Source organism: Oryctolagus cuniculus, chromosome 4 (genome assembly GCF_051225735.1).
Source record: "Oryctolagus cuniculus isolate XC-2025 breed Fujian yellow rabbit chromosome 4, ASM5122573v1, whole genome shotgun sequence".
NCBI lineage: Eukaryota > Metazoa > Chordata > Mammalia > Lagomorpha > Leporidae > Oryctolagus > Oryctolagus cuniculus.
In genome coordinates, this window is record NC_142870.1 from 140,395,722 (window position 1) to 140,415,717 (window position 19,996).

Sequence of the window (19,996 nt, forward strand, 5' to 3'; positions counted from 1 at the left end):
TTCAATCCAGCTGCCTGCTAACCTGCCTGAAAGTAGCAGATGCTGGGGCCAGCGCTGTGGCATAGTGGGTTAAGCATCTGCCTGCAATGCTGGCATCCCATATGGATGCCAGTTCGTGTCCTGGCTGCTCCACTTCTGATCCAGCTCCCTGCTGATGGCATAGGAAACCAGTGGAAGATGGTCCCAGTGCTTGGGCCCCTGTACCTGTGCGGGAGACCCAGAAAAAACTCCTGGCTCCTGGCTTCAGATCAACCATTTGAGATGGTGAAGACCTCTCTCTGTCTCTCCCTCTCCTCGTCTCAGAAATAAATAAATAAATCTTAAAAAAAAAAAAAAAAGCACCAGGGGTTGGCCCAAATACTTGGGGCACTGCCACCAGAGTTGGAAACCCAGATGAAGCTCCTGGCTCCTGCAGCCATTTGGGGAGTGAATCAGTGAATGTTTCTCCCTCTCTAACTCTGCCTTTCAAATAAATACATCTTTACAAAAAATTTAATCTGAATTCTGAAAAGCTTCTATACCGCAGTGTTGGGAACTTAGACACAGAAAAGATCTCCCTCTCTAGTGTCATTTCCCAGGTTTAAGAACTATAATCTCTTAAGGACTACATCAGGGGATAAAAAAGTGAGAAAATTAAACATGTTTGCTTCTGGAGAATTAATAAAATTCTAAATACTTGAACAGGGAAGCAACCTGAAAAATAAGTGGGAAGAGCCGAACTCAATAATACTACTACTCAAAGAGAGAAAAACTTCACATCCTGGCCAAAAGCATTAGCCTTCTAATGCAATTCCATTTTCCTCATACAAGTGGAAAGTACCCCTCATAACAGGAAACAAGAAGTTCATTTCCAATCTGAGAATACTTAAGACGTGCTAATTTTCGACAAAAGCAAAAATAAATCGTTTGATCTTACAAAGAGCAAATGGGGGGAGGGGAATGGTCCTTTCTTCAGAATAAGCTACTGTGCAGGGAAAAAAAAAAGGCAACCTGATGCCGAAGGGTCAGTAAAAATAAATAAATAAATGTCCAAATGACTGAATTCAAACCTCTGAACAAAACTGTATTCAGCCAACTAGGACGGCTCGCTCACCAAAGTACCAATTAAACGCCTGAGAAGGAAAGGAATTAAGTGGGTTAAGTGCGGGCTGGATGACTGTTTTGAGACCTGCTCACAGGAAGCCACACATCCTGCCCCGAGTCCGTCAGTCACGCCGTCTCTCTCGATTCCAGTCCCCGGCGCGGCCAGGCGGGGCGAGCACAGGTGTCGGCCCGGCCCCTCCCGCCCGCTCCCTCGCGAGCACGCCGGGCAGCAGCCACTCCGGGGCGGCCTGCTTCCTCCGGCGCACGGCGCCTTTTTCAACCTCTCAGGCTCCAGAGCCCAAGAAACGGGCAGCCCCCTCCCCGGCGAGCCAGCCCCACTTCCCCGCCCCTCCTCTCCTCCTCCGGCCGCGCCTCCCCGTAATTACCGCCCGGCTCCCACCGCGGGGCCGCTCCCCGGCGCCCGCAGCCGCCCGGAGGCCTCGCGTCTGCAGGCGGCCGGAAGCGCCACACGCCCCCGGCCCGCGCCCCCGGCCGCGCCCCGGGCTCCGGCGTCCCCGCGTCCAGGCCGCGCCCCACGGCCCCAAGTCCTCCTGCCCCAGGCCAAGTCCCGGCTCTCCACTCCCTCCCGAGACACGCAGCCCCAGCCCACGCCGCCCCATCCGGGCGACGCCTCCCCCAACACACCCCCTCCTAGCCTCTCCCGAGCCCGGCCCTCCCCGCGCGCCTCGCCGCGCCTCGCCTGGCCCCCGCCCCCAACACCGGCTCCCTCTCAGCCCTGCGAGTCCATCGCTGCCGGGCCGGCGCGCCCGCTGCCCCCTCAGCCCCGCCGCCGCCGCCGCCGCCGCCGCCGGGTCCCCTCAGCCCGGCCTCTGCTTACATATCTTGCCCCGCAAGCTCTGCAGCACTCGGACCTCGCGACTGTCCTCGTCCCCGGCCTCGGGCTCTGCCGTCGCAGTCGTCGCCGGCGCCTCGGAAGAAGCTACCGCCGCCGCCGCCGCCGCCATGGTGCCGCCCGGCCCGTGCCGCAGCCCCGCCGCCTGCGTAGCCCGGCGAGGCGGAGCCCCGAGGCGGCCTAGGCCCGGCTCCGCCGCTCGCCTCGCCCCGCCCCCGGCCCGGCTCGCCCCGCCCCTCCGCCGCCCCGCCCCGCCCCACCCCACCCGGGGCTCGGTGTCGCCGCCCCCGCCTTCCCGGAGCAAACCGAACTCCGGACTTGTGGCCCTGGCCGAGGGTGACGCCGAGTCCTGGTACTAGGCGGCCTGGAAGTCCGCCCCCGACCCCGGGGGAAAAGACCCCCTGGCCCTCCTGTGATCCCCCCATCCTCCCGGCAGTTGGTCACCCTCCACGGAGGGACCTCAATTTCTAACGCTAGGGGGAAACACGGGCCTTTCCCAATCAGGGGAACTCCCTGTGGAAAGAAAATAGACTGGAATTTGGCATTTGAGTGGCCCTGATTACTGCCTATTCGGAAGGCTCCAGGAGGTGCCTTAGAGACTTCCCCCCACCCCACTCTCGCACCCCCCCCCCCCCGTCAGTAAGACCCACACGTCCCACATGCACCACCAAGCCAAGGAAGAACACAGCTCCGCGAAGCTGCTTCAAAGAAAGGGACCAGACCCCAATTCCAGCCCCAGGCCAGCTCCTGAGACCCCCACTCCTGTAGACTCAGAAGCAAGGACCGCCCCCTTGTGTGTGTCAGAAACAGAGCAAAGAGGGGTTCTTCCCCCACCCCACCCCTACACACACCATAGATGGGCTTGGTTAAAAGGGGATTGACCCTGAGAAATCCCTAAGTCTTGGACTAATTGTTTTAGCTGTCTTTCAGGGGAACCCCTTATAAAATGAGTAAGCTGCATGAATAATACCCTGGTATGTGATGAGGAAGATGATTTCCTGGTCTTGAGGTTGTTAAGTGCGCTGCCCTAAGGAGGAAGAAACTGTGACTTGGTGAGGGAAGGGTAGTTCTGTCTGATTCAACAAGGCTCAGTCAGCCAGCCGATAGTTTCTGAGGTGGTGACAAGCATCAGAGACTACACTGAGGACCAGGTGAAGAGGCCGCCCGCCCTGCCCGAGCTCACACAAAAAAGCAGCGACCTCGACGCCAGAGGACAAGTAGTAAAATGGGGGGGCGGGGGAGGGCGGGGAGCCTTCCTGCCAGGTGCTTCTGGCAGGTGAGGACAGCGAGCGGGCGAGGCCAAGGTGTGCCAAAGAGTAGACACGGCTGGGGCAAAGGCCAGCCAGCCCGAGAGAATGGCTGGAGCTGAGTACGTGTCTGACCCTGAGGAGCAATGGGTCCAGTCCTGCCTGCGCTGCTTCTGGTGAGCCCTGCTCTGCACGTGTGATCTTCGGATGTGCTGGAGGAAGGGACCATACCTCCTCTTACATGAATGTGTTGCGGTCATTTGAGACAACGCATCCAAAACTGAATTCCCCAGCCTCCTTTCCGAATCAAAGTTCACAGCCACATGCGGTTTTTTTGGGCTGCCAACGTGAACTCTTCCTTATTCCTTGTCCCCGTACTGTTTTCAGTGGCCAAGCCCTTCTGATTGCTGAAATCTCTGTCTCCTTTCCCCTCCATTCCCTGTCATTGCCCTTGTTGGCATCCTTGTTTGAAGCGTCTTATCAACATGCTCCAGTTTTTGTTTTGTTTTTGAGAGGCATGCCTTCTTAGGACCAGTCATGGAGGCTGATTCTACCCCTTTTACATGAGTGACATTTAGACAAGTTACTCAACCTTTCTGAACCTGCTTCATTAACAGCAAAACGGAAATGCTGTATTCTCTCTTCCTTCTTGGAAGAGTTGTCACCAGGATTAGATAATTACCGAGAGCATGTATGGGAAGTGTCTGGAGGTATGCTAAGCACAGAGTAGGATTAATTCATAAATGCCATCTCGTGCTCTTGCCTGGAACTCGTGTAGTAGGTTTCCCATCTCTCTCATTCCACCTACACACCACTTGAATGAATCTTCCTAAAGCAAAACTCAGAGCTTGTCACTTGTCTGCTCAAAAAACATCAATGGCTTCATTCATCCCTTCTGCCAGCAAGCAAGTACACACTACAGGTCACGAACAGTGCTAGAACTGCCGAAAGAATGAAGTTCAGTTTCCCCAGTCAGGTGTTCAGGGTTGGGACTGGACCCAGCCTACCTGATGCCTCTTATCTCCAGCTTCATGGAGCCATGCCCCCCCCCGCCCCGCCTGACTTCTAGGAGTGGCAGTACCAGCACTGCTGGTGAGTGTGCCTCATCCACCTATCTCCAGTGCACACAGAGGTTCTTCTTACCTGACCCATTATGCACTCTGCTTGGTATTAGAGGAACCTGGGTACTTATTTTGCCAGTTCTCCTAAATTCACTTTTTTAACTCCCTCATTCAATCTGTTGAATGAATGGGTGGAATCACATTAGCTCTCTTACTTCCTCTACTCTGTAGACTTGAAGTTTTCCTTTTTTTGAAAACTTGGATTTTTTTCTATGATTCATTTTCCTATTGGCTCAAATAGTTAAAATAAGAATAGAAAACTTCAGTAAAATCCTATTAAAAACTAGCTTTTCAAAATTGGCTTTTCTTTAAAATACTAATACCCATACCAGATTCTTCTAATTTCTCTTCTTTCTCACTAGCTGAATCCTAAGGTTATTATTAAATTGCTAGTAAAGGTAGGGGACAGGCATTGTGGCACCACTTGGGATGCCTGTACCCCATATTGTAGTACAAGCACCCCTACTTTAGATCCAGGACCAGCTTCCTGTTAATGTACAACTTGGAAAGCAGAAGATCATGGCCCAACTTTAGGCCCCTGCCACTCCCATGGGACACCTGGATGACATTTGGGGCTCCTGGCTTCAGCCTGGGCCAGCCCTGGCTGTTGCAGGCATTTGGGGAGTGAACCATCAGATGGAAATATTCTCTCTCTCTCTCCCCCTGCCTTTTGAATTAATTAACTCTAAAAATTATTAGCAAACATATGAAAATAATTTTAGATGAGCACACTGCATTTTTTTTCCTCCCAGGCAGTCTTCCTGTCTCAGATTTCAGAATTATCATACTGTTTCACTGAAATCCAAAATTCGATGTCTTCTTCCTCTGAAATCACTTCTGATTATTTCTGAATAAGCACTTAAGGAAATTATTATTTATTATTACTGATACTGATCTCCTGTGAAGAGATCTGTAACAAAATCAATGTTTCCTTAATGTAAAATATCTGACAACAAAGTTTTGGAACGACCAACAAGATGTACTCATAGTGCAATTACAAAAGGGCTGTTAGCATCTCATTCCCTGTATTGCTCTTGCGCTGTGTTTTAAGCACATCTAGAGTTCCTCTCATTTCTTCATGATGTTTACTAACTGGAACAGTATTGCATCATACACAAACTTGCACTTCACTTCCTTCCTCAAATTATTAATGAATGTGTTTAAAGGCCATTACTGCTATCTCTACCGCCCTCCATTCTCATGAGCAACCATTCACTACTAAGTCTTTCCTGTTTCTTCACCAGGTTTTAACCCATTCAGTCATTTTGATCCATAAAGTGGCTGACTTCGCGGTGGATGATGTCAAAAAATTACATTGTGTCTTAGGAAGAAGACTGTGTCTTGCCACTGAGCACTAAGTTCAGAACTTGTCAGCCACAGTGTATTTTTGAGTCAGCAGCTACCAGTCTGTGGCATGGCATTATAAGAGATATCTCTGGCCTTGAGTTATTTATTACCTTCTTTCTGGTGAGTTAGGGGAAGAGAAATGTGCTTGCTTTTCAGTATTTAAATATAGATCACTTTCATAGGTGTGTCCATTCATAAGGCAGAATAATTTCCACTGAACTCTGCAGAGGCAACCTCCTCTGATCATTGACAGCTTGATTTTCCCATTCATCTCACCGAAGTACAGTAAACATTATGCATCCAGTTACAGGGCACAAGTAACCTCTAAATTCAATCAACATTTTTTTCCGATAAAGTCGAAGTGGTAGGAGGTAAGAAAAGATCTGGAATATTTAGAAAATCTACTTTTAAAAAATTTTACTTGTTTATTTTATTCAAAAGACAGAAAAACAGAGAAAATGGCAGATAGAGATCTCTCATCCACTGGTTTACTCCCAAAATGCCTGCAACAGCCAGGGCTTGGTCAGGCCAAAGCCAAGAGACAGGAACTCCATCTGGGTCTCCCATGTGGGCAGCAGGGACCCATACTTGAGCCATCATCAGCTGCCTCTCAGGATGCACATTAGCAGGAAGTTGGAATGGAGAACGAAGCTGGGATTCAGACCCTGGCACTGTGATATGGGGTCCGGATTTCCTAAGCAGGGTCTTAACCACTGTCCCAAATGCATGCCTTCAGAAAACTTTTAACATTTTACCTAAAGATCAGACAGGACCGTAATAAGGATATATCAAAAAACGTGGACAGATTTTTATCCTAAAGCCTTCAGTTCCTTCATTAAAAATATTTTCAGGGGAAGGTATTTGGCACAATGCCTTCCATCACTGCTGAGGACACCTGTGTGTTGTATTGAAGAGCCTGGTTCAAGTCCCTGCTACGCTGCTTTTAATCCAGCTTTCTGATAATTGCAGCCTGAGAGGCAGCAGGTGATCACTCAAGCACTTGGGTCCCTGCCGCCCATGTGGGAGACCCAGATTGAGTTCCTGGCTCCTGGCTTTGTCCTGGCCCATCCCTGGCTGTTGCAGGCATTTAGGGATGAACCAGTGGATGAGATTTCTGTGTCTCCCCCTCCCCCACCACCATCTACCTATTTCTCTGCCTTTCTTTCTTTTTCTTTCTTTCTTTCTTTCTTTCTTTTTTTTTTTCAGATTTATCCATTCATTTGAAAGTCAAAGCTACACAGAGAGAGAAGCAGAGGCAGAGAGAGAGGTCTTTCATCCAATGGTTCACTCCCCAGTTGATCGCAACTGCTGAAGCTACATTTGAAGCCAGGAGCCAGGAGCTTCTTCTAGTTCTCCCACATGGGTGCAGGGGCCCAAGCACTTGGGCCATCTTCTATGCTTTCCCAGGCAACAGCAGAGAGCTGGATCGGAAGTAGAGCACCCGGGACTCGAACTGGCACCGGTATGGGATGCCAGCACTGCAGGCAGAGGCTTTACCCACTATACCTCAGCGCTGGCCTCTCTGCCTTTGAACTGCAATGAAAATAAATAAAGAAAAAAAAATTTTTGACAGGCAGAGTTAGACAGTGAGAGAGAGAAAGAGAGAGAGAGAAAGGTCTTCCGTCCGCTGGTTCACCCCTCAAATGGCTGCTACGGCCAGTGCATTGTACTGATCCAAAGCCAGGAGCCAGGTGCTTCCTCCTGGTCTCCCATGTGGGTGCAGGGTTCAAGGACTTGGGCCATCCTCCACTGCCTTCCCAGGCCACAGCAGAGAGCTGGACTGGAAGAGGAGCAACTGGGACAGAATTGGGCGCCCCAACCGGGACTAGAACCCCGGGGTACCGGTGCCACAGGCAGAGGATTAGCCTAGTGAGCCACGGCGCCAGCCTTTTTTTTTTTTTAATCTTGATGTGAATGGAATGGGAGAGGGAGTAGGAGATGGGAGGATTGCGGGTGGGAGGGAAGTTATAGTGGGGGAAAAAGCCACTGTAATCTAAAAACTGTACTTTGGAAATTTATATGTATTAAATAAAAGTTAAGAAAAGAAAAAAATTTTAAAATTAACAATATTTTCAAATGTGCTCAGTTCCTAGTCAAGGATATTAAAGATCTGAATGTTGGACATTCAGGGATATGGGACAGCCTAAGGTGGTAAGTCAATGAGCATCGTTAGTTTCTCGACCTCCTCCTTTAGAACCACGATGGTATATTCACCCCCAGCGCATCCTACTTGTCTTTTACATTGGTACAATGGGTGTCAAAACTGGAGAAGTTAGGCAACCACGAACTTGTTTCATCTTCTACTTTGTAATCAGGAAGTTTCTGTATTTGGTCAGATCTGCCATTCACTAGGAACTCAGGAGTCATGCTCCATCCAGTTGACAAGAGCCAGGCCAGGGATGCCAAGGCATGGCCCAGCTGATTTCCATGCCCTGAAGACACAGCAAAGGTCTGCTAGCCAAGGACCCTGTTCCTCAGTGTGGCTGCCACACACTTAAGTCTGCACCTCCAGCCGTCAGCACAGGAGTGGAGCGGAGCCCCGGTTGGCTGTGCTCGTGGCAGATTGGAGCCCACATGCCCCTCCCAGTCCTCTGCCCAGTGCCCTGGGGGAACGATGGCGTGGCAGTTGGATAGAGGGTGCCCTTGATCCTTCCAGACTCTGAGGCAGGAGCCAGGAGACTGGCAGCGGGGTGGGGGGAGGGGTGGGATACAAAGGAGCTGGCTACAGAGCTGGCCCAAAGCCCCATCCTATCATAGAGCTCAGGGTTGGGGAGGAAACACCACTGAGGATTGAGATTGGGGAACTTCTCTGAAGAGTCCTCTGCCCTCTGGCAAGACAGAGAAACGACAGTGCTGTGTGTTGAGTGCTCACTTTGTGCGGAACACTTCATGGGGCCCCATACAGATTGGCTGTTGTTACTCCTGTTACAGACAACGCCCCTGTGCACAGAGCGGGTAGAGAACTTCTGCAAGTCCAATGGCTCAGTGCACATTCCTCATCACGCCACTCGGTTGCCACCTTGCAAGATCTGTCTCCCTTTGGGCAGAGTTCCCAGGGGAGAGGGGTTAGGGAGCCCAGCTCTGGGAAGTAGTCACTGCTAATGGTTAGTGCCAACTTCTAAACTGCTCTCCTGGTATCTGGGGAGTGAAAAAGCTGGTTGGTGGTTTAACGCCAAAGCAGAGAGAAGCTGAGCGAAACATAGAAGAACCTCTTGAGCACAGTCACTGCTCATGGAGCCCAGAAAGAACTCCAGAAAGAGATGGCCTGTCTGGAGGTGCAGGTCACTCCCTGCAGGGGCCGGCACGGCCTGCAATCACTGTTTCTGCACATAGGCAGGACTCTTGTCAGCTCCCAAACTGTTCTAGTTCCTCCCCAGAGCCCTTTTCTCCCTGCTTCAAGGCTACGTCTTTCTCAACCCTGAGTGAAGACTCATGCGGGGCCCACTGCTTCATGCTACCAACAGAGTCATCTCAGAACAGTCTGGCTGTCCACTTTGGAATAACTCAAGCATGCCCTTCCCTCTGATTCAGACTTGTCCAGGCTTGGAGATGTACAGCGGTAGCAAGGACCAGGGCAAGTGGGAATGGGAGAAATGCCCTGGTCTTGGATGGCAGGAGTCTGTGGTGTTCAGAGCGGCCTCTCTTTTGCATGCACTGCCTGTGTGGGTTGCCTTGAAACTCCACTGTGAACCTCAATTCTGGCCACGTCTGCTCCATCCAGCAGCTGACAACCCCAAATACACGGCCCCTGGACACCCTCAGCCCACTCGGCTGTTGGGCTGTCCATCCAGCATCCCCTCACTCAGGATGCAGCCCTTCCAATGACGTCTCCACGTCCGTCTCTCCTGGGCATCTGTGCACACCCACAGTGGAAGTGGGCCCCCTCATAGTGCACCTGGCTCTCTCACACTCCTCTCTCACTCTTGCTCTCTCTTTCTGCTGCCTCGGGGCTGTGGCCTCAGCCCCTTGTCTTTAGAGTGCTCTGATCCATCACATGCCAGGAATACTGCCAAGCACTCTGAAGGGTCCCTTGGAGGTCACTTTCACTTGTCTCAAGAAGCCAGGAAGGTTCTTTCTGGCTTTGCCGATGAGACGGATGTGGAGAAATGCCACAGCACAGTAACTGTGCCACCCAGAAACCTTTCCATCCTCTCCTTGTTACAGGCCAGAGTGAGGCGACCGTTAACATCGGCCCCCAGATCTCACAGACTTGCAAATCCTGCAGGGGAGATCCAGGCTCTCCCAATAGGACCCCAGGAGGCACCCACAGTACTGTCCTGTTGTACTGGGACAGTGAGGAAGGAGAGGCTAACCTTGCCACTCGTCACTCCCAGCAGCAGAGAAAAGCGGTAGGCCTTCCATTTTTATTTCTTTATTTTTTGTTTATTTGAAAGACAGAGATAGAAAGCAGTCTTCCATCTAGGGGTTTATTCTCCCAAGTGCCTGCAACAGCCACGTTGGGCCACATCCAAGCCAGGAGCTGAGAACTCAATCTGGATGTCCCACATGGGTGACAGAGAGCCTTGCACTTGAGTCATCACCACAATGGACCTTAAAAGGCAATTTCCTGGGGAAGGTCTCCAGCTCTTGGAAGTGAGTGGTTCAAACACACTGCCTGGCTTCCTGGGAGATGAGCAGTCCAAGGTGTGATGGAGTTGATAAAGCTGGGGACCCGAGACTGACGCAGGTAGGCATGGTGATTCTATTCCGAAGCTGGGGCTGCCCCTGCACACCTGCAGGCAGCAGCGGGATGATGCTTGTCCCCAAGCAGCCTAAGAATCTGGCTGTTCCTGGAGAAAGCACGTGTGACAGCCCGGTCTAGGGTATGTCTTCCAGGGCATCTGCGAGACGACGGAGGTTAGATGGCCTGAACCCAGGAGGCAAATTCTCCAAGGGCTCAACTTTCCAGGAATGAAGGAGAAAGGCTGACTCCTAGTCCACACAAACGTCACTAAGCCTTGATAACCGCAAGTTCCTGCGTCTAACTTGTCAGGTATAAAATAATGCATTCTCGTAAGGAAGTTTTTGTTCTGATACAATTTCAGGCTTAGTATGTGTGTGCATGTACATGTATATATTTACCCAATTCTCCAATCAGTGCTAACATTTGATAGTATTTGCTTGTTTGCTTTGTCATTCTTTCTCTCTCTCTTTCTCTCTCTCCCCTCATCACCTTCTCCCCTTTCCCTCCCTCCTTATGCCTTATTTCTCTCTCTCAGCCATTTGAGAAGTAGGTGACTCTCTACCCTGAAATACTTAGTGCACAAAGAAACTTCAAAAAGTAGACAGAAAATGTAAATGAAAGACAAGTTTAGGGCCAAGCATTCAGCCCCGTGGTTAAGTTGCTGGTTAAGATGCCTGCATCCCACGTTGGAGTACCTTGGTTGAACCCTTGGCTCTGTCTCCTGACTCTGGCTTCCTGCTAACGCAGACTCTGGAAGGTAGCAGGTGATGGCTCAAGTGACTGGTCCTCTGCCACCCACATGGAGGAACTGAATTGAGTTCCTGGCTCCTGACTTTGGTCGGCCCTGCCTTGGCTGCTGTGGGCACTTGGAAGTGAACCAGTGGATGGAGTTATTGCTCAATAAATACAGTATCTTTTTTAAAAAATAAAATATTTATTTATTTATTTGAGAGGCAGAGTTATGGAGAGAAGAAGAGTCAGAGAGGGAGAGATTTTCCATTGCTGATTTACTCCCCAAATTGCCAGGCTGAGCCGGGCTAAAGCTAGCAGCCTGGAACTCCATCTGGATCTCCCACATGGGTGGCAGGTATCCAAGTACCTGTACCATCTTTCATTGCTTTCTCAGGTGCATCAACAGGAAGCTGGATGGGAAATGGAGCAGCTGGTACACAAAGTGGTGACTAAATGGCATGCTAGCATTGCAGGTGGCAGCTAAACCTGCTGCACCACAACACTGCCCCCCCTTTTTTTTGGTTTCTTTTTTCTTTCTTCAAGACAAGTTTATTTTGGTGCAAAGAATTTTGAAATTCATGCATAATGTTTTAAATAAAATGCATTTCCCATGAACTTTTTAAAGATCCTTCATCTATTTCCTAAAAAGAAGAGTTCTCTTACATGACCTAGTGTTTTGTCACAATTAATATTAATATAATATGTTAGTTAATCTGTAGACTTCATTAAAATTTCAACAACTGCCCTAATAATGATCTTTATTGAAAAAGAAAATCCTGGCTTGTGAGTAGCATCCATTCTTGCATCTTTACTTCCCTCCAATCTAAAAAGGTCCTCAGTTTTACTTTTCCTTTCACGAGTTTGATATTTATTTATTTTCGACAGACAGAGTGAGAACTCCCCTTTGCTGGATCAATTTCCAACTGCCTGTACTAGCAGGGAGGGTGGGTCAGGCCAAAGCTGGGATCCAAGAACTCAATCCCGGTCTCCAAGTATGTGGCGCAAGCGCAGTTGCTGGAGCTGCCACCCTGGCCTCCCAGGGTCTGCATTAGGAGGAAGCTGGAGCCAGATGCTTGAGCCAGGAGTCGAACACAGGCACTCCGATGTGAGACACAGGCATCTTAACCACTGCGCTAACCGTTTGCCCTGCATCCTGGCTGTTTTTGATGGATGCAAGCCGGTTATTTTGCAGTATGTCCCTTAATTTGTATCATTCATTTTTTTGCAGGCATACTACACAAGTAGTACTGAATTCTTTGCACTTCTTCTCAGCAAGCACATGGCAAACATTCATCGCATTGCTGGTATGTTAACTTAAATTTCTTGGCTAAGCCAGTGTCTACCACATTTGTCCTCTAAAGTTGCTAGGTTCCCATTAATTAAGCATTATCTCAGATCTGGTTGCTCCACTTCCAATCCAGCTCTCTGCTATGGCCTGGGAAAGCAGTAGAAGATGGCCCAAGTCCTGGGGCCCCTGCACCTGCATGGGAGACCCAGAAGAAGCTCCTGGTTCCTGGCTTCAGATCAGCTTCTGTGGTTGTGGCCAGTTGGGGAGTGAACCATTGGATGGAAGACCTCTCTCTCTCTCTCTCTCTCTCTCTCTCTCTTTCTCTGCCTCCCCTCTCTCTGTGTGACTCTGACTTTCAAATAAATAAATAAATCTTAAAAAACAAAAAAGAATTATCTTCTCTCTCTGTCTCTCCTTCCTCTTTGTAACTTGTCTTTCAAATAAATAAATAAATAATTTTTTAAAAATCTTGTATGTCAATATTTTGAGATGTTGGGGCCAGCGCTGTGGTGCTAGTAGGCTAAGCCTCTGCCTGTGGCATTGGTATCCCATACAGGTGCTGGTTCTAGTCCTGGCTACTCTTCTCCTGATCCAGCTCTCTGCTATGGCCTGGGAAAGCAGTAGAAGATGGCCCAAGTGCTTGGGCCCTTGAACCTGTGTGGGAGACCCGGAAGAGGCTCCTGGATCCTGGCTTCAGATAGGCCCACCCTCTGGTCATTGCAGCCATTTGGGGAGTGAACCAGTGGATGGAAGACCTATCTCTCTGTCTCTGTCTCTGTCTCTCTCTTTCTTTCTCTTTGTAACTCCACCTCTGAAATAAATAAATAAAATCTTAAAAAAAAATGCTCTGAGATTTTGTGAAAGTGAATTTATATTTCTTCCCAAACATGCCCCTCTTTTCAGATTCTACTGGGATGAATCGCAACATGACCTATCAGTCACCCAAGCAAGGCGCTAAGGAGTCCTCTTTCCACTTACTTGCTCTTTGTGTCCAGTAACAAAATCCCATAGATTCATGCCCTTTAATTTTTTGGGTTTTGTTTTGTTTTAAAGGTATATTTTATTCATTTGAAAGGCAGAGTAACAGAGATATAGAAGGAGAGATACAGAAAGATCTTCCACACACTGATTCACTCCCCAAATGGCTGCAATGGCCTGGGCAGGGCCAGGTCAAAGCCAGGAGCCAAGAACTTCTTCCAGGTCTCTCAGATGGGTGCAGGGGCCCAAGGACTTTGTCTATCTTCTGCTGCTTTCCCAGGTGTATTAGCAGGGAGTTGGATCAGAAGTGGAGCATGTGGATGCCAGTGTGACAGGCGGCACCTCTACTGGCTACACCGCAGTGCCAGCCCCTCTTTAATGTTTTTTAAATCCATGTTCTTCCTCCATCAATCCCACTTTCACTGCTTCACTCAGCTTCTCATCATCTCTCCCTTGAGTTGCTGAGATACCACCTACGTAGGCTCTTTACAGCCTGTCTCTTTCTCTCCCCATCCCTACCCAAATTGCCACTGGAACTGTATTTCTAAAAATGCGAATCTGGTGACATGATTTTCCTACTTAAAATCATTTAAGGAAGATACCACAAGCTGGAGATCTCCAGGCAGTGATGGGAACCATCATGTGTGCGTGACCCATGGGCTACAGCTCACTCTGTATTAGTCAGCTGGGGCAGCTTTAACAAATACCACAGGCTGTGCAGCCGTGGTACAACAATACAACAAATATTGACTTCTCACGGTTCTGTAAACTGAAGTCCAAAACCTTATTTGGTCTCTGGTGCGGGCTCTCCTCCTGGCTCACTGATGGCCACCTTCCTGCTGTGTCCCCCAGTGGTCTTCCCATGATACGTGCATGCAGAGGGGGAAAGTGAGCATAAGCTCTCTGGGGTCTCTTCTCATAAGGAGACCAGACCTATCAGATGAGGTCAAAAACCTATAACCTCATTTAAACAATTACCTCCATAAAGGCCGCATCTCCAAATACAACCACAGGAGAGCTTAGAGTTGCAACATATGTATTTTGAGGGGATATTGTCAGTCTATAACACACTCCCATGTCTCCCTTTCTCATACCCATGGCAGACATTGCCAATCAATCATAGCACGCCTACTGAATTCGAATAAGCCTCAGGGAATCGAGTCCAGCCTTCTCAAAGTCAAAGCCTCCCTTGCAGCTGGGATGCATACACATGACTCAGTTCTTCCTAGAATACTACAGCCATGAGACACTTCAATTTACAAAACTGTGAAGCAGAAGAAAAAGCACTGCTGGTGACAGTGGCATGGTACAGGAGAGCGACTTCACCCAGTGAAGACAGAGGCCCCGGCCGCTGCATCCTGTGTGAACCACAGTGTCTACACGTACTGACCAGATGTGAGATCTGGTTATTGCTCTTGGCTGAAAATCTTTCCAGCTTCGCTCTTTGACTCTCTGAGAACTTCTTAGCTACCCAAAACCTGTATAGTATTCATTTCCTGCTTCAAGCAGCAAGGGTGGGTTCTGTTGTTTCAACCAAAACATCTGCCTGACACGCGCCTGCACTTGTGTGCCGACATGCACAGCTGCTGGCAGCTACCAAAACGTGCCAGGTGCTTCTGTGATGCTGTTGCTCTGCTCCCACTGCTCCCGAGGTTCCCTCCATACCCTGTCCCCCACGGGATCAGTTAGGAGACTTTGGGCTGCCTAACACAAAGACTGTCCGGAAATGACTTACACAATTACGCTTAACTTTTTCCATAAGAAGCAGTCTTTACTGTTTCTCAAAAACTTTAAAAAAATAGAATTAGCATAAAATCCAGCAGTTCCACCTCTGGTTATATATCTTAAGAAATTCAAAGAAGGGTCTCAAAGAGATATTTGCACACCCATGTTCATAACAGCATAATTTGGCCCAGTGCCGGCCATTGCAGCCATTTGGGGAGTGAACCTGTGTATGGAAGGCCTCTCTCTCTCTCTGCCTCTGCTTCTCTGTAACTCTGCCTTTCAAATACATAAATCAATCTTTAAAAAAAGAAAGTATAAAGTTTTAAAATAAAGATACATGAATGAGTAAATGCATGAGATGATTTGTTCAGAGAAACTGCTTACAAATGAGCCCAGAGTTCTGCATTGAAAACTCACAAGATAAACCAGGGAGAAGCCTTCAACCAGCTGCACTGAGCCTGAGCTTTGCAGAAAGCTGAGGTGCAGAGACACGGCAACATCTCAGAAGTCAGATGAGGAAGGAGAGAAGGAAAGAGGCAAGACCTGGGGTTTGCAATCCTCATCCTGGGCTGGGGCTATGCGCTGTCACAAGCAGCTCTCTTCTGGCAGAGATAGCCAAAGAGAGCAGAAGCTCAGGGGTCATGCACATCTAGCAGTGGCCACCTCTCAACATCTTCAAACTTTTGCGGGATGTTGTGACACAGGATAGAAACAGCACCCACTGACGCAGGCTGCTCCTGACTGACAAGTACTGTCTCCAGCTTCAAACCGATCAGGGGCAAAGGCACAGCCAAAGGCCCTGTACTGTCCTGCTAGGGACAGCCCAACCTGCACACGTGCCCAGAGTAGCCCAATGTGACCGACACGTGACCTTCCGGGGGTGGCAGTGGTGAGCAACGCCGTCATTTTGAGCATGTCATATGTCCAGCAGCAGCAACAACAAAAACAGCAGTACCTGAGCAGAACACAGCTTGGTGTGAGCCGAAAGGTCCTGTGCTAAGGGGGGGTGAGCCTGAAGCAGAGGGATGTGCGGTACGCTGAGGGCAAGCGTCGGGAGAACCTCTTCCCATGTGCTGTCTCCCTTGTGCTTGAGCAAAAGCCCCGATTAATCTTGTCAGCCTCTTGTCAATTTCTACTTGCAAGTGAGCCAAAGAACATGGGGCTAGTAACAGGTGCAGGGGCTGGGAAAGCTGATCTCAAAGTTGCAAGATATTTTTTTTTAATTTATTTGACAGGTACAGTTATAGACGGTGAGAGAGAGAGACAGAAAGGTCTATCTTCGTTGGTTCACTCCCCAAATGGCCACTACGGCCGGTGCTACGCCGATCTGAAGCCAGGATCCAGGTGCTTCCTCCTGGTCTCCCATGAGGGTGCAGGGCCCAAGAACTTGGGCCATCCTCCACTGCCTTCCCGGGCCACAGCAGAGAGCTGGACTGGAAGGAGAACAACTGGGACTAGAATCTGGTGCCCATATGTGATGCCAACGCCGCAGGTGGAGGATTAGCCAAATGAGCCACGACGCCGGCCCCACAAGATATTTTCATACTTGTTATTATGATCAAATTTCCAGGCAGCCCATGGGCATATGGGAAATTTGTTAACATCATTAATCTGAAGTTCTTGATCTTAGGTCCACTTTTCACTTGTCCAGATAATTGAATTTCTCCCCAGTTATTTATCTCCAGGAGTGCCTAAAGGGTCTCCACTGACAGAGGGGGTAGTGGGAAACATGGCAGAGAGAGCTGCATGTTATGTTCTGTTTCCGTTTTAAGATCCATTTATTTGTTTGAAGGGCAGAGTGACACAGAGAGAGGGACAGACAAACAGAGAGGTATTTTCTATCCATTGGTTCACTCCCTAAATGGCCACAATGGCCAGGGGTGAGCCAGGCTAAAGTTAGGAGCCAGGAACTCCATCCAGGTCTCCCACAAGGGCAGCAGGGGCCCAGGTACTTGTGCCATCTCCTGCTGCCTTCTCAGGTGCATTCGTGGGGAGCTGAATTGGAAGCAGAGCAGCCAGGACATGAACCGGCACTCAGATATGGGATGCTGGCAGGACAAGAAGCAGCTTAGCCCCATGCGCTTGTTATGTTCTTCCTCTCCTGTGTGGGGTTCCCCATCCCTGACCCGTAGTCCTCACCACTTTATGATGCTTGCTGTGAGAATGTCAAGGTCCAAGATGAGAAAAGCATTGTCCCTTAGAGCTCACGGAGCCTCAGATGCCAGCAGATGTGGCAAGAATGACTCTTTTTCCATTTCCAGGCCCAAAGCAGCACTGTCTGGGCTCAAAGCCACCCATAAAATCAGTTCTTAGCTCCTGATTCTGTCGCCTCCTTCATCAGGAAGCCGCCATTAGTCTAAAATGCCACGCTGGACACAGGGGACTTCTCTATTTCCAACCTTCATCCCCCTTGCCGCCTCTACGGCAAACATCAGTAAAGCAAAATTTTGGTTTCCAGCCTCACTGGCAGCTAGAGTTGGTTATGCGACCCAGTGAGACATGAGAAGGAATCCACTTTGGGTTTCCAAAAGGCTTTTGCTCTCCCTGATGGAAGGGAAAGATGAGGCTGCCACCATACCTCCTTCCTGTGGCCTTCACTGGACACAGGCAAAGTACCTGGACTTCCAACAGTCATCTGTCAACCTGGCCAAAAACCCAGGTGAATCCCTGCCCCTGAAATCCTCGGGCATTCGCACCAGCTTTGGACTACGTTATTCCAGCCCTGCCATGAGAGAAAACAACATAAACGCCCATTTGTTTGACCCACCCTTTGGTAACCTGTAACTTGGCTGTCACAGGTTTGATTTTATTCCATTAGGTGCTGATATTATGAAACTCTTTGTCAGTGTCCAAATCATCCATTCGTAAATCCCCTGATGGAAATGGTCTTGAGTCACGGCACTGTGGCCCTGCCCTCCCTTCGCTGTTACTGGAGCCAAGAGGCAGGTGTTCACCCATGGCCAGTGGAGGGAAGGCATCTGACAGCAGTGACTTTGGATAGCACTGGCCCTGGGACCAAGCCTTTCGCTAATCTTCCTCTGCACTTTTCTGCCTCTGAGTACTTGGGATGTCCCTACAGGCTCAAGCAGAGAGTTAGGAACAGCCCAGCCTGGCACACTGGCCCTCACTGATGGGGTCCAACAGGAGGGAAAATGCCTGAATTGACCTCTCCAGGCCAGGGCTTCTGTAGTCTTCTCCCGGACAGCTGCCTCCTTCACGCAATCTCAATGTGAGCAAGACAGGAGTATAACAAGGTGATGAACCCCTCATCCCTTAAACAGGGACGGGGAACCTTTTATTTTGCCCAGAGCCATTTGGATATTTACATCATTTGTGGGCCAACAAAATTATCAACTTAAAAATGAGCCTGCTGTGGGCTGGCACTGTGGTGCAGCAGGTTAAAGCCCCATCTTGCAGTGCCGGCATCCTATACGGGCGCCAGTTTGAGTCCCGGCTGCTCCACTTCTGATCCAGCTCTCTGCTATGGCCTGGGAAAGCAGTGGAAGATGGCCCAAGTCCTTGGGCCCCTGCACCCACATGGGAGACCTGGAAGAAGCTCCTGGTTCCTGGCTCCTGCCTTCAGATCGGCGCAGCTCCAGCCATTGCGGCCATCTGGGGAGTGAATCAACAGATGGAAGACTTTCTCTCTCTCTCTCTCCATCTCTCTCTCTGCCTTTCATATAAATAAATAAGTAAGTAAGTAAGTAAATCTTTAACAATAAAAAAGAATGGTGTCGTGGCACAGCAGTTAAGCTGCTGCATGTGATGCCAGCATCCCACACTGGAGTGCTGGCTTGAATCCTGACGTCTCTGCCTGGGTCCCTGCTAATGTGCCTGGGAAGGCAGTGCATGATGGCTGAAGAGCTTGGGCCCCTGCCACCCACAAGGGAGACCCAAAGTTTCCTGGTTCCTGACGTTGATCTGTCCCAGCCCTGGCTATTTTGGTCATTAGGGGAGTAAACCTGCAGGTGGAAGATATCTCTCTCTTTCTCTCTCCCTCTCTGTCATTCTGCCTTTCAAGTAAATAAATCTTAAAAAAATTAACACCACAAACTGAAAATGATGTTTAAAATGAAAAAAAGTTGAAAAAAAAAAAAACCTGGCTTTTATTTTGTCATTGCAAAGGGAATGTGCCAGGAAACAACTGCTCCTTCCTCCATTTTTCTATTTCAGGATTTCTCGACTGCGACACTGCTGACGTATGGCTGGGGTAATTCTTAGTTGTGGGCGGGCCATCCCATAGTGGAGGGTGTTTAGCAGCATCCTTAGTCTCTACCCACAAGGCGTCGACAGCATCTTCTGTTGCGATGATCCAAAAACGTCCTCTGGGCGGCAAGGTCACCGCCGGTTGAGAGTCCCTGCTCCGGCTGATGACAGGGTCACTGTGTGTGTCAGCCTGTTGGAGCTGCGATGTGTGCTCTTCACTGCTCTAGTGGGTAGGGTTCAAAGGGGCCATGTCCTGATAGGATCTATACACCTAGATCCCAAAAGTGTAAATGAGATGCAAGCACGTATCAAACACTTCTCCTCTTGCCTTCCCTAAGACCCATCAGCGCCAGGACCCCTCCCCTTCTTTCCCTAGCACAGCACGCCTCTCCCTCCTGCTCGCTGTGACACTCCTGCTCCCCTGCCCCCCAGTGTCCTTGAACACATGCACGCCTCCTGCCCTCTTGCAAGCGTGGCTTCTCATCTTTGGCTTATGCCCTCTCTGTTCCTCTCCTAGTCCCCCAGTTTTGTGTCTATTCAGTGTGGACTCTCTGAGCTCTTCTCCACGGGTGGGTGTGGGTGGACAGGGGGAGCAGAGCAGCCAAGCAGCAGCAGATTTAGCCATGGGCAGGAGCACAACACGCATGTGGGAAGGGTTGTAGATTTTTCACCCTTCTCACGCCTGTGCAAAGAAGACGTAGCATCGTCGTTCCTCTAACATGGTTCCTGTCT

At 49.7% G+C, this 19,996-nt stretch overlaps 1 protein-coding gene and 1 long non-coding RNA gene across 14 annotated transcripts in view; one reads left to right on the plus strand and one right to left on the minus strand.

Moving 5' to 3' along the window:
* RASA2 (RAS p21 protein activator 2) overlaps positions 1–2,143 on the minus strand; it is a 126,173-nt gene extending 124,030 nt beyond the window's left edge. For 3 of the 12 annotated variants that reach the window (XM_070072738.2, XM_089331129.1, XM_089331130.1), the window contains exon 1: positions 1,922–2,058. Coding sequence is in view for 3 of the 12 variants with exons in the window: in XM_070072737.2 (XP_069928838.1) it covers positions 1,922–2,048 (127 nt within the window). In the remaining 9 variants the exon portion in view is untranslated. Of the gene's footprint in view, positions 1–1,921 lie in introns of all 12 variants that reach the window. The other 9 variants (XM_070072737.2, XM_070072736.2, XM_089331133.1 and 6 more) reach the window with 7 other exon arrangements.
* The window catches only part of LOC149127135 (uncharacterized), a 563,175-nt gene that overhangs the window by 223,639 nt on the left and 319,540 nt on the right, over positions 1–19,996 (plus strand). The gene's annotated exons all lie outside the window — the stretch shown is intronic.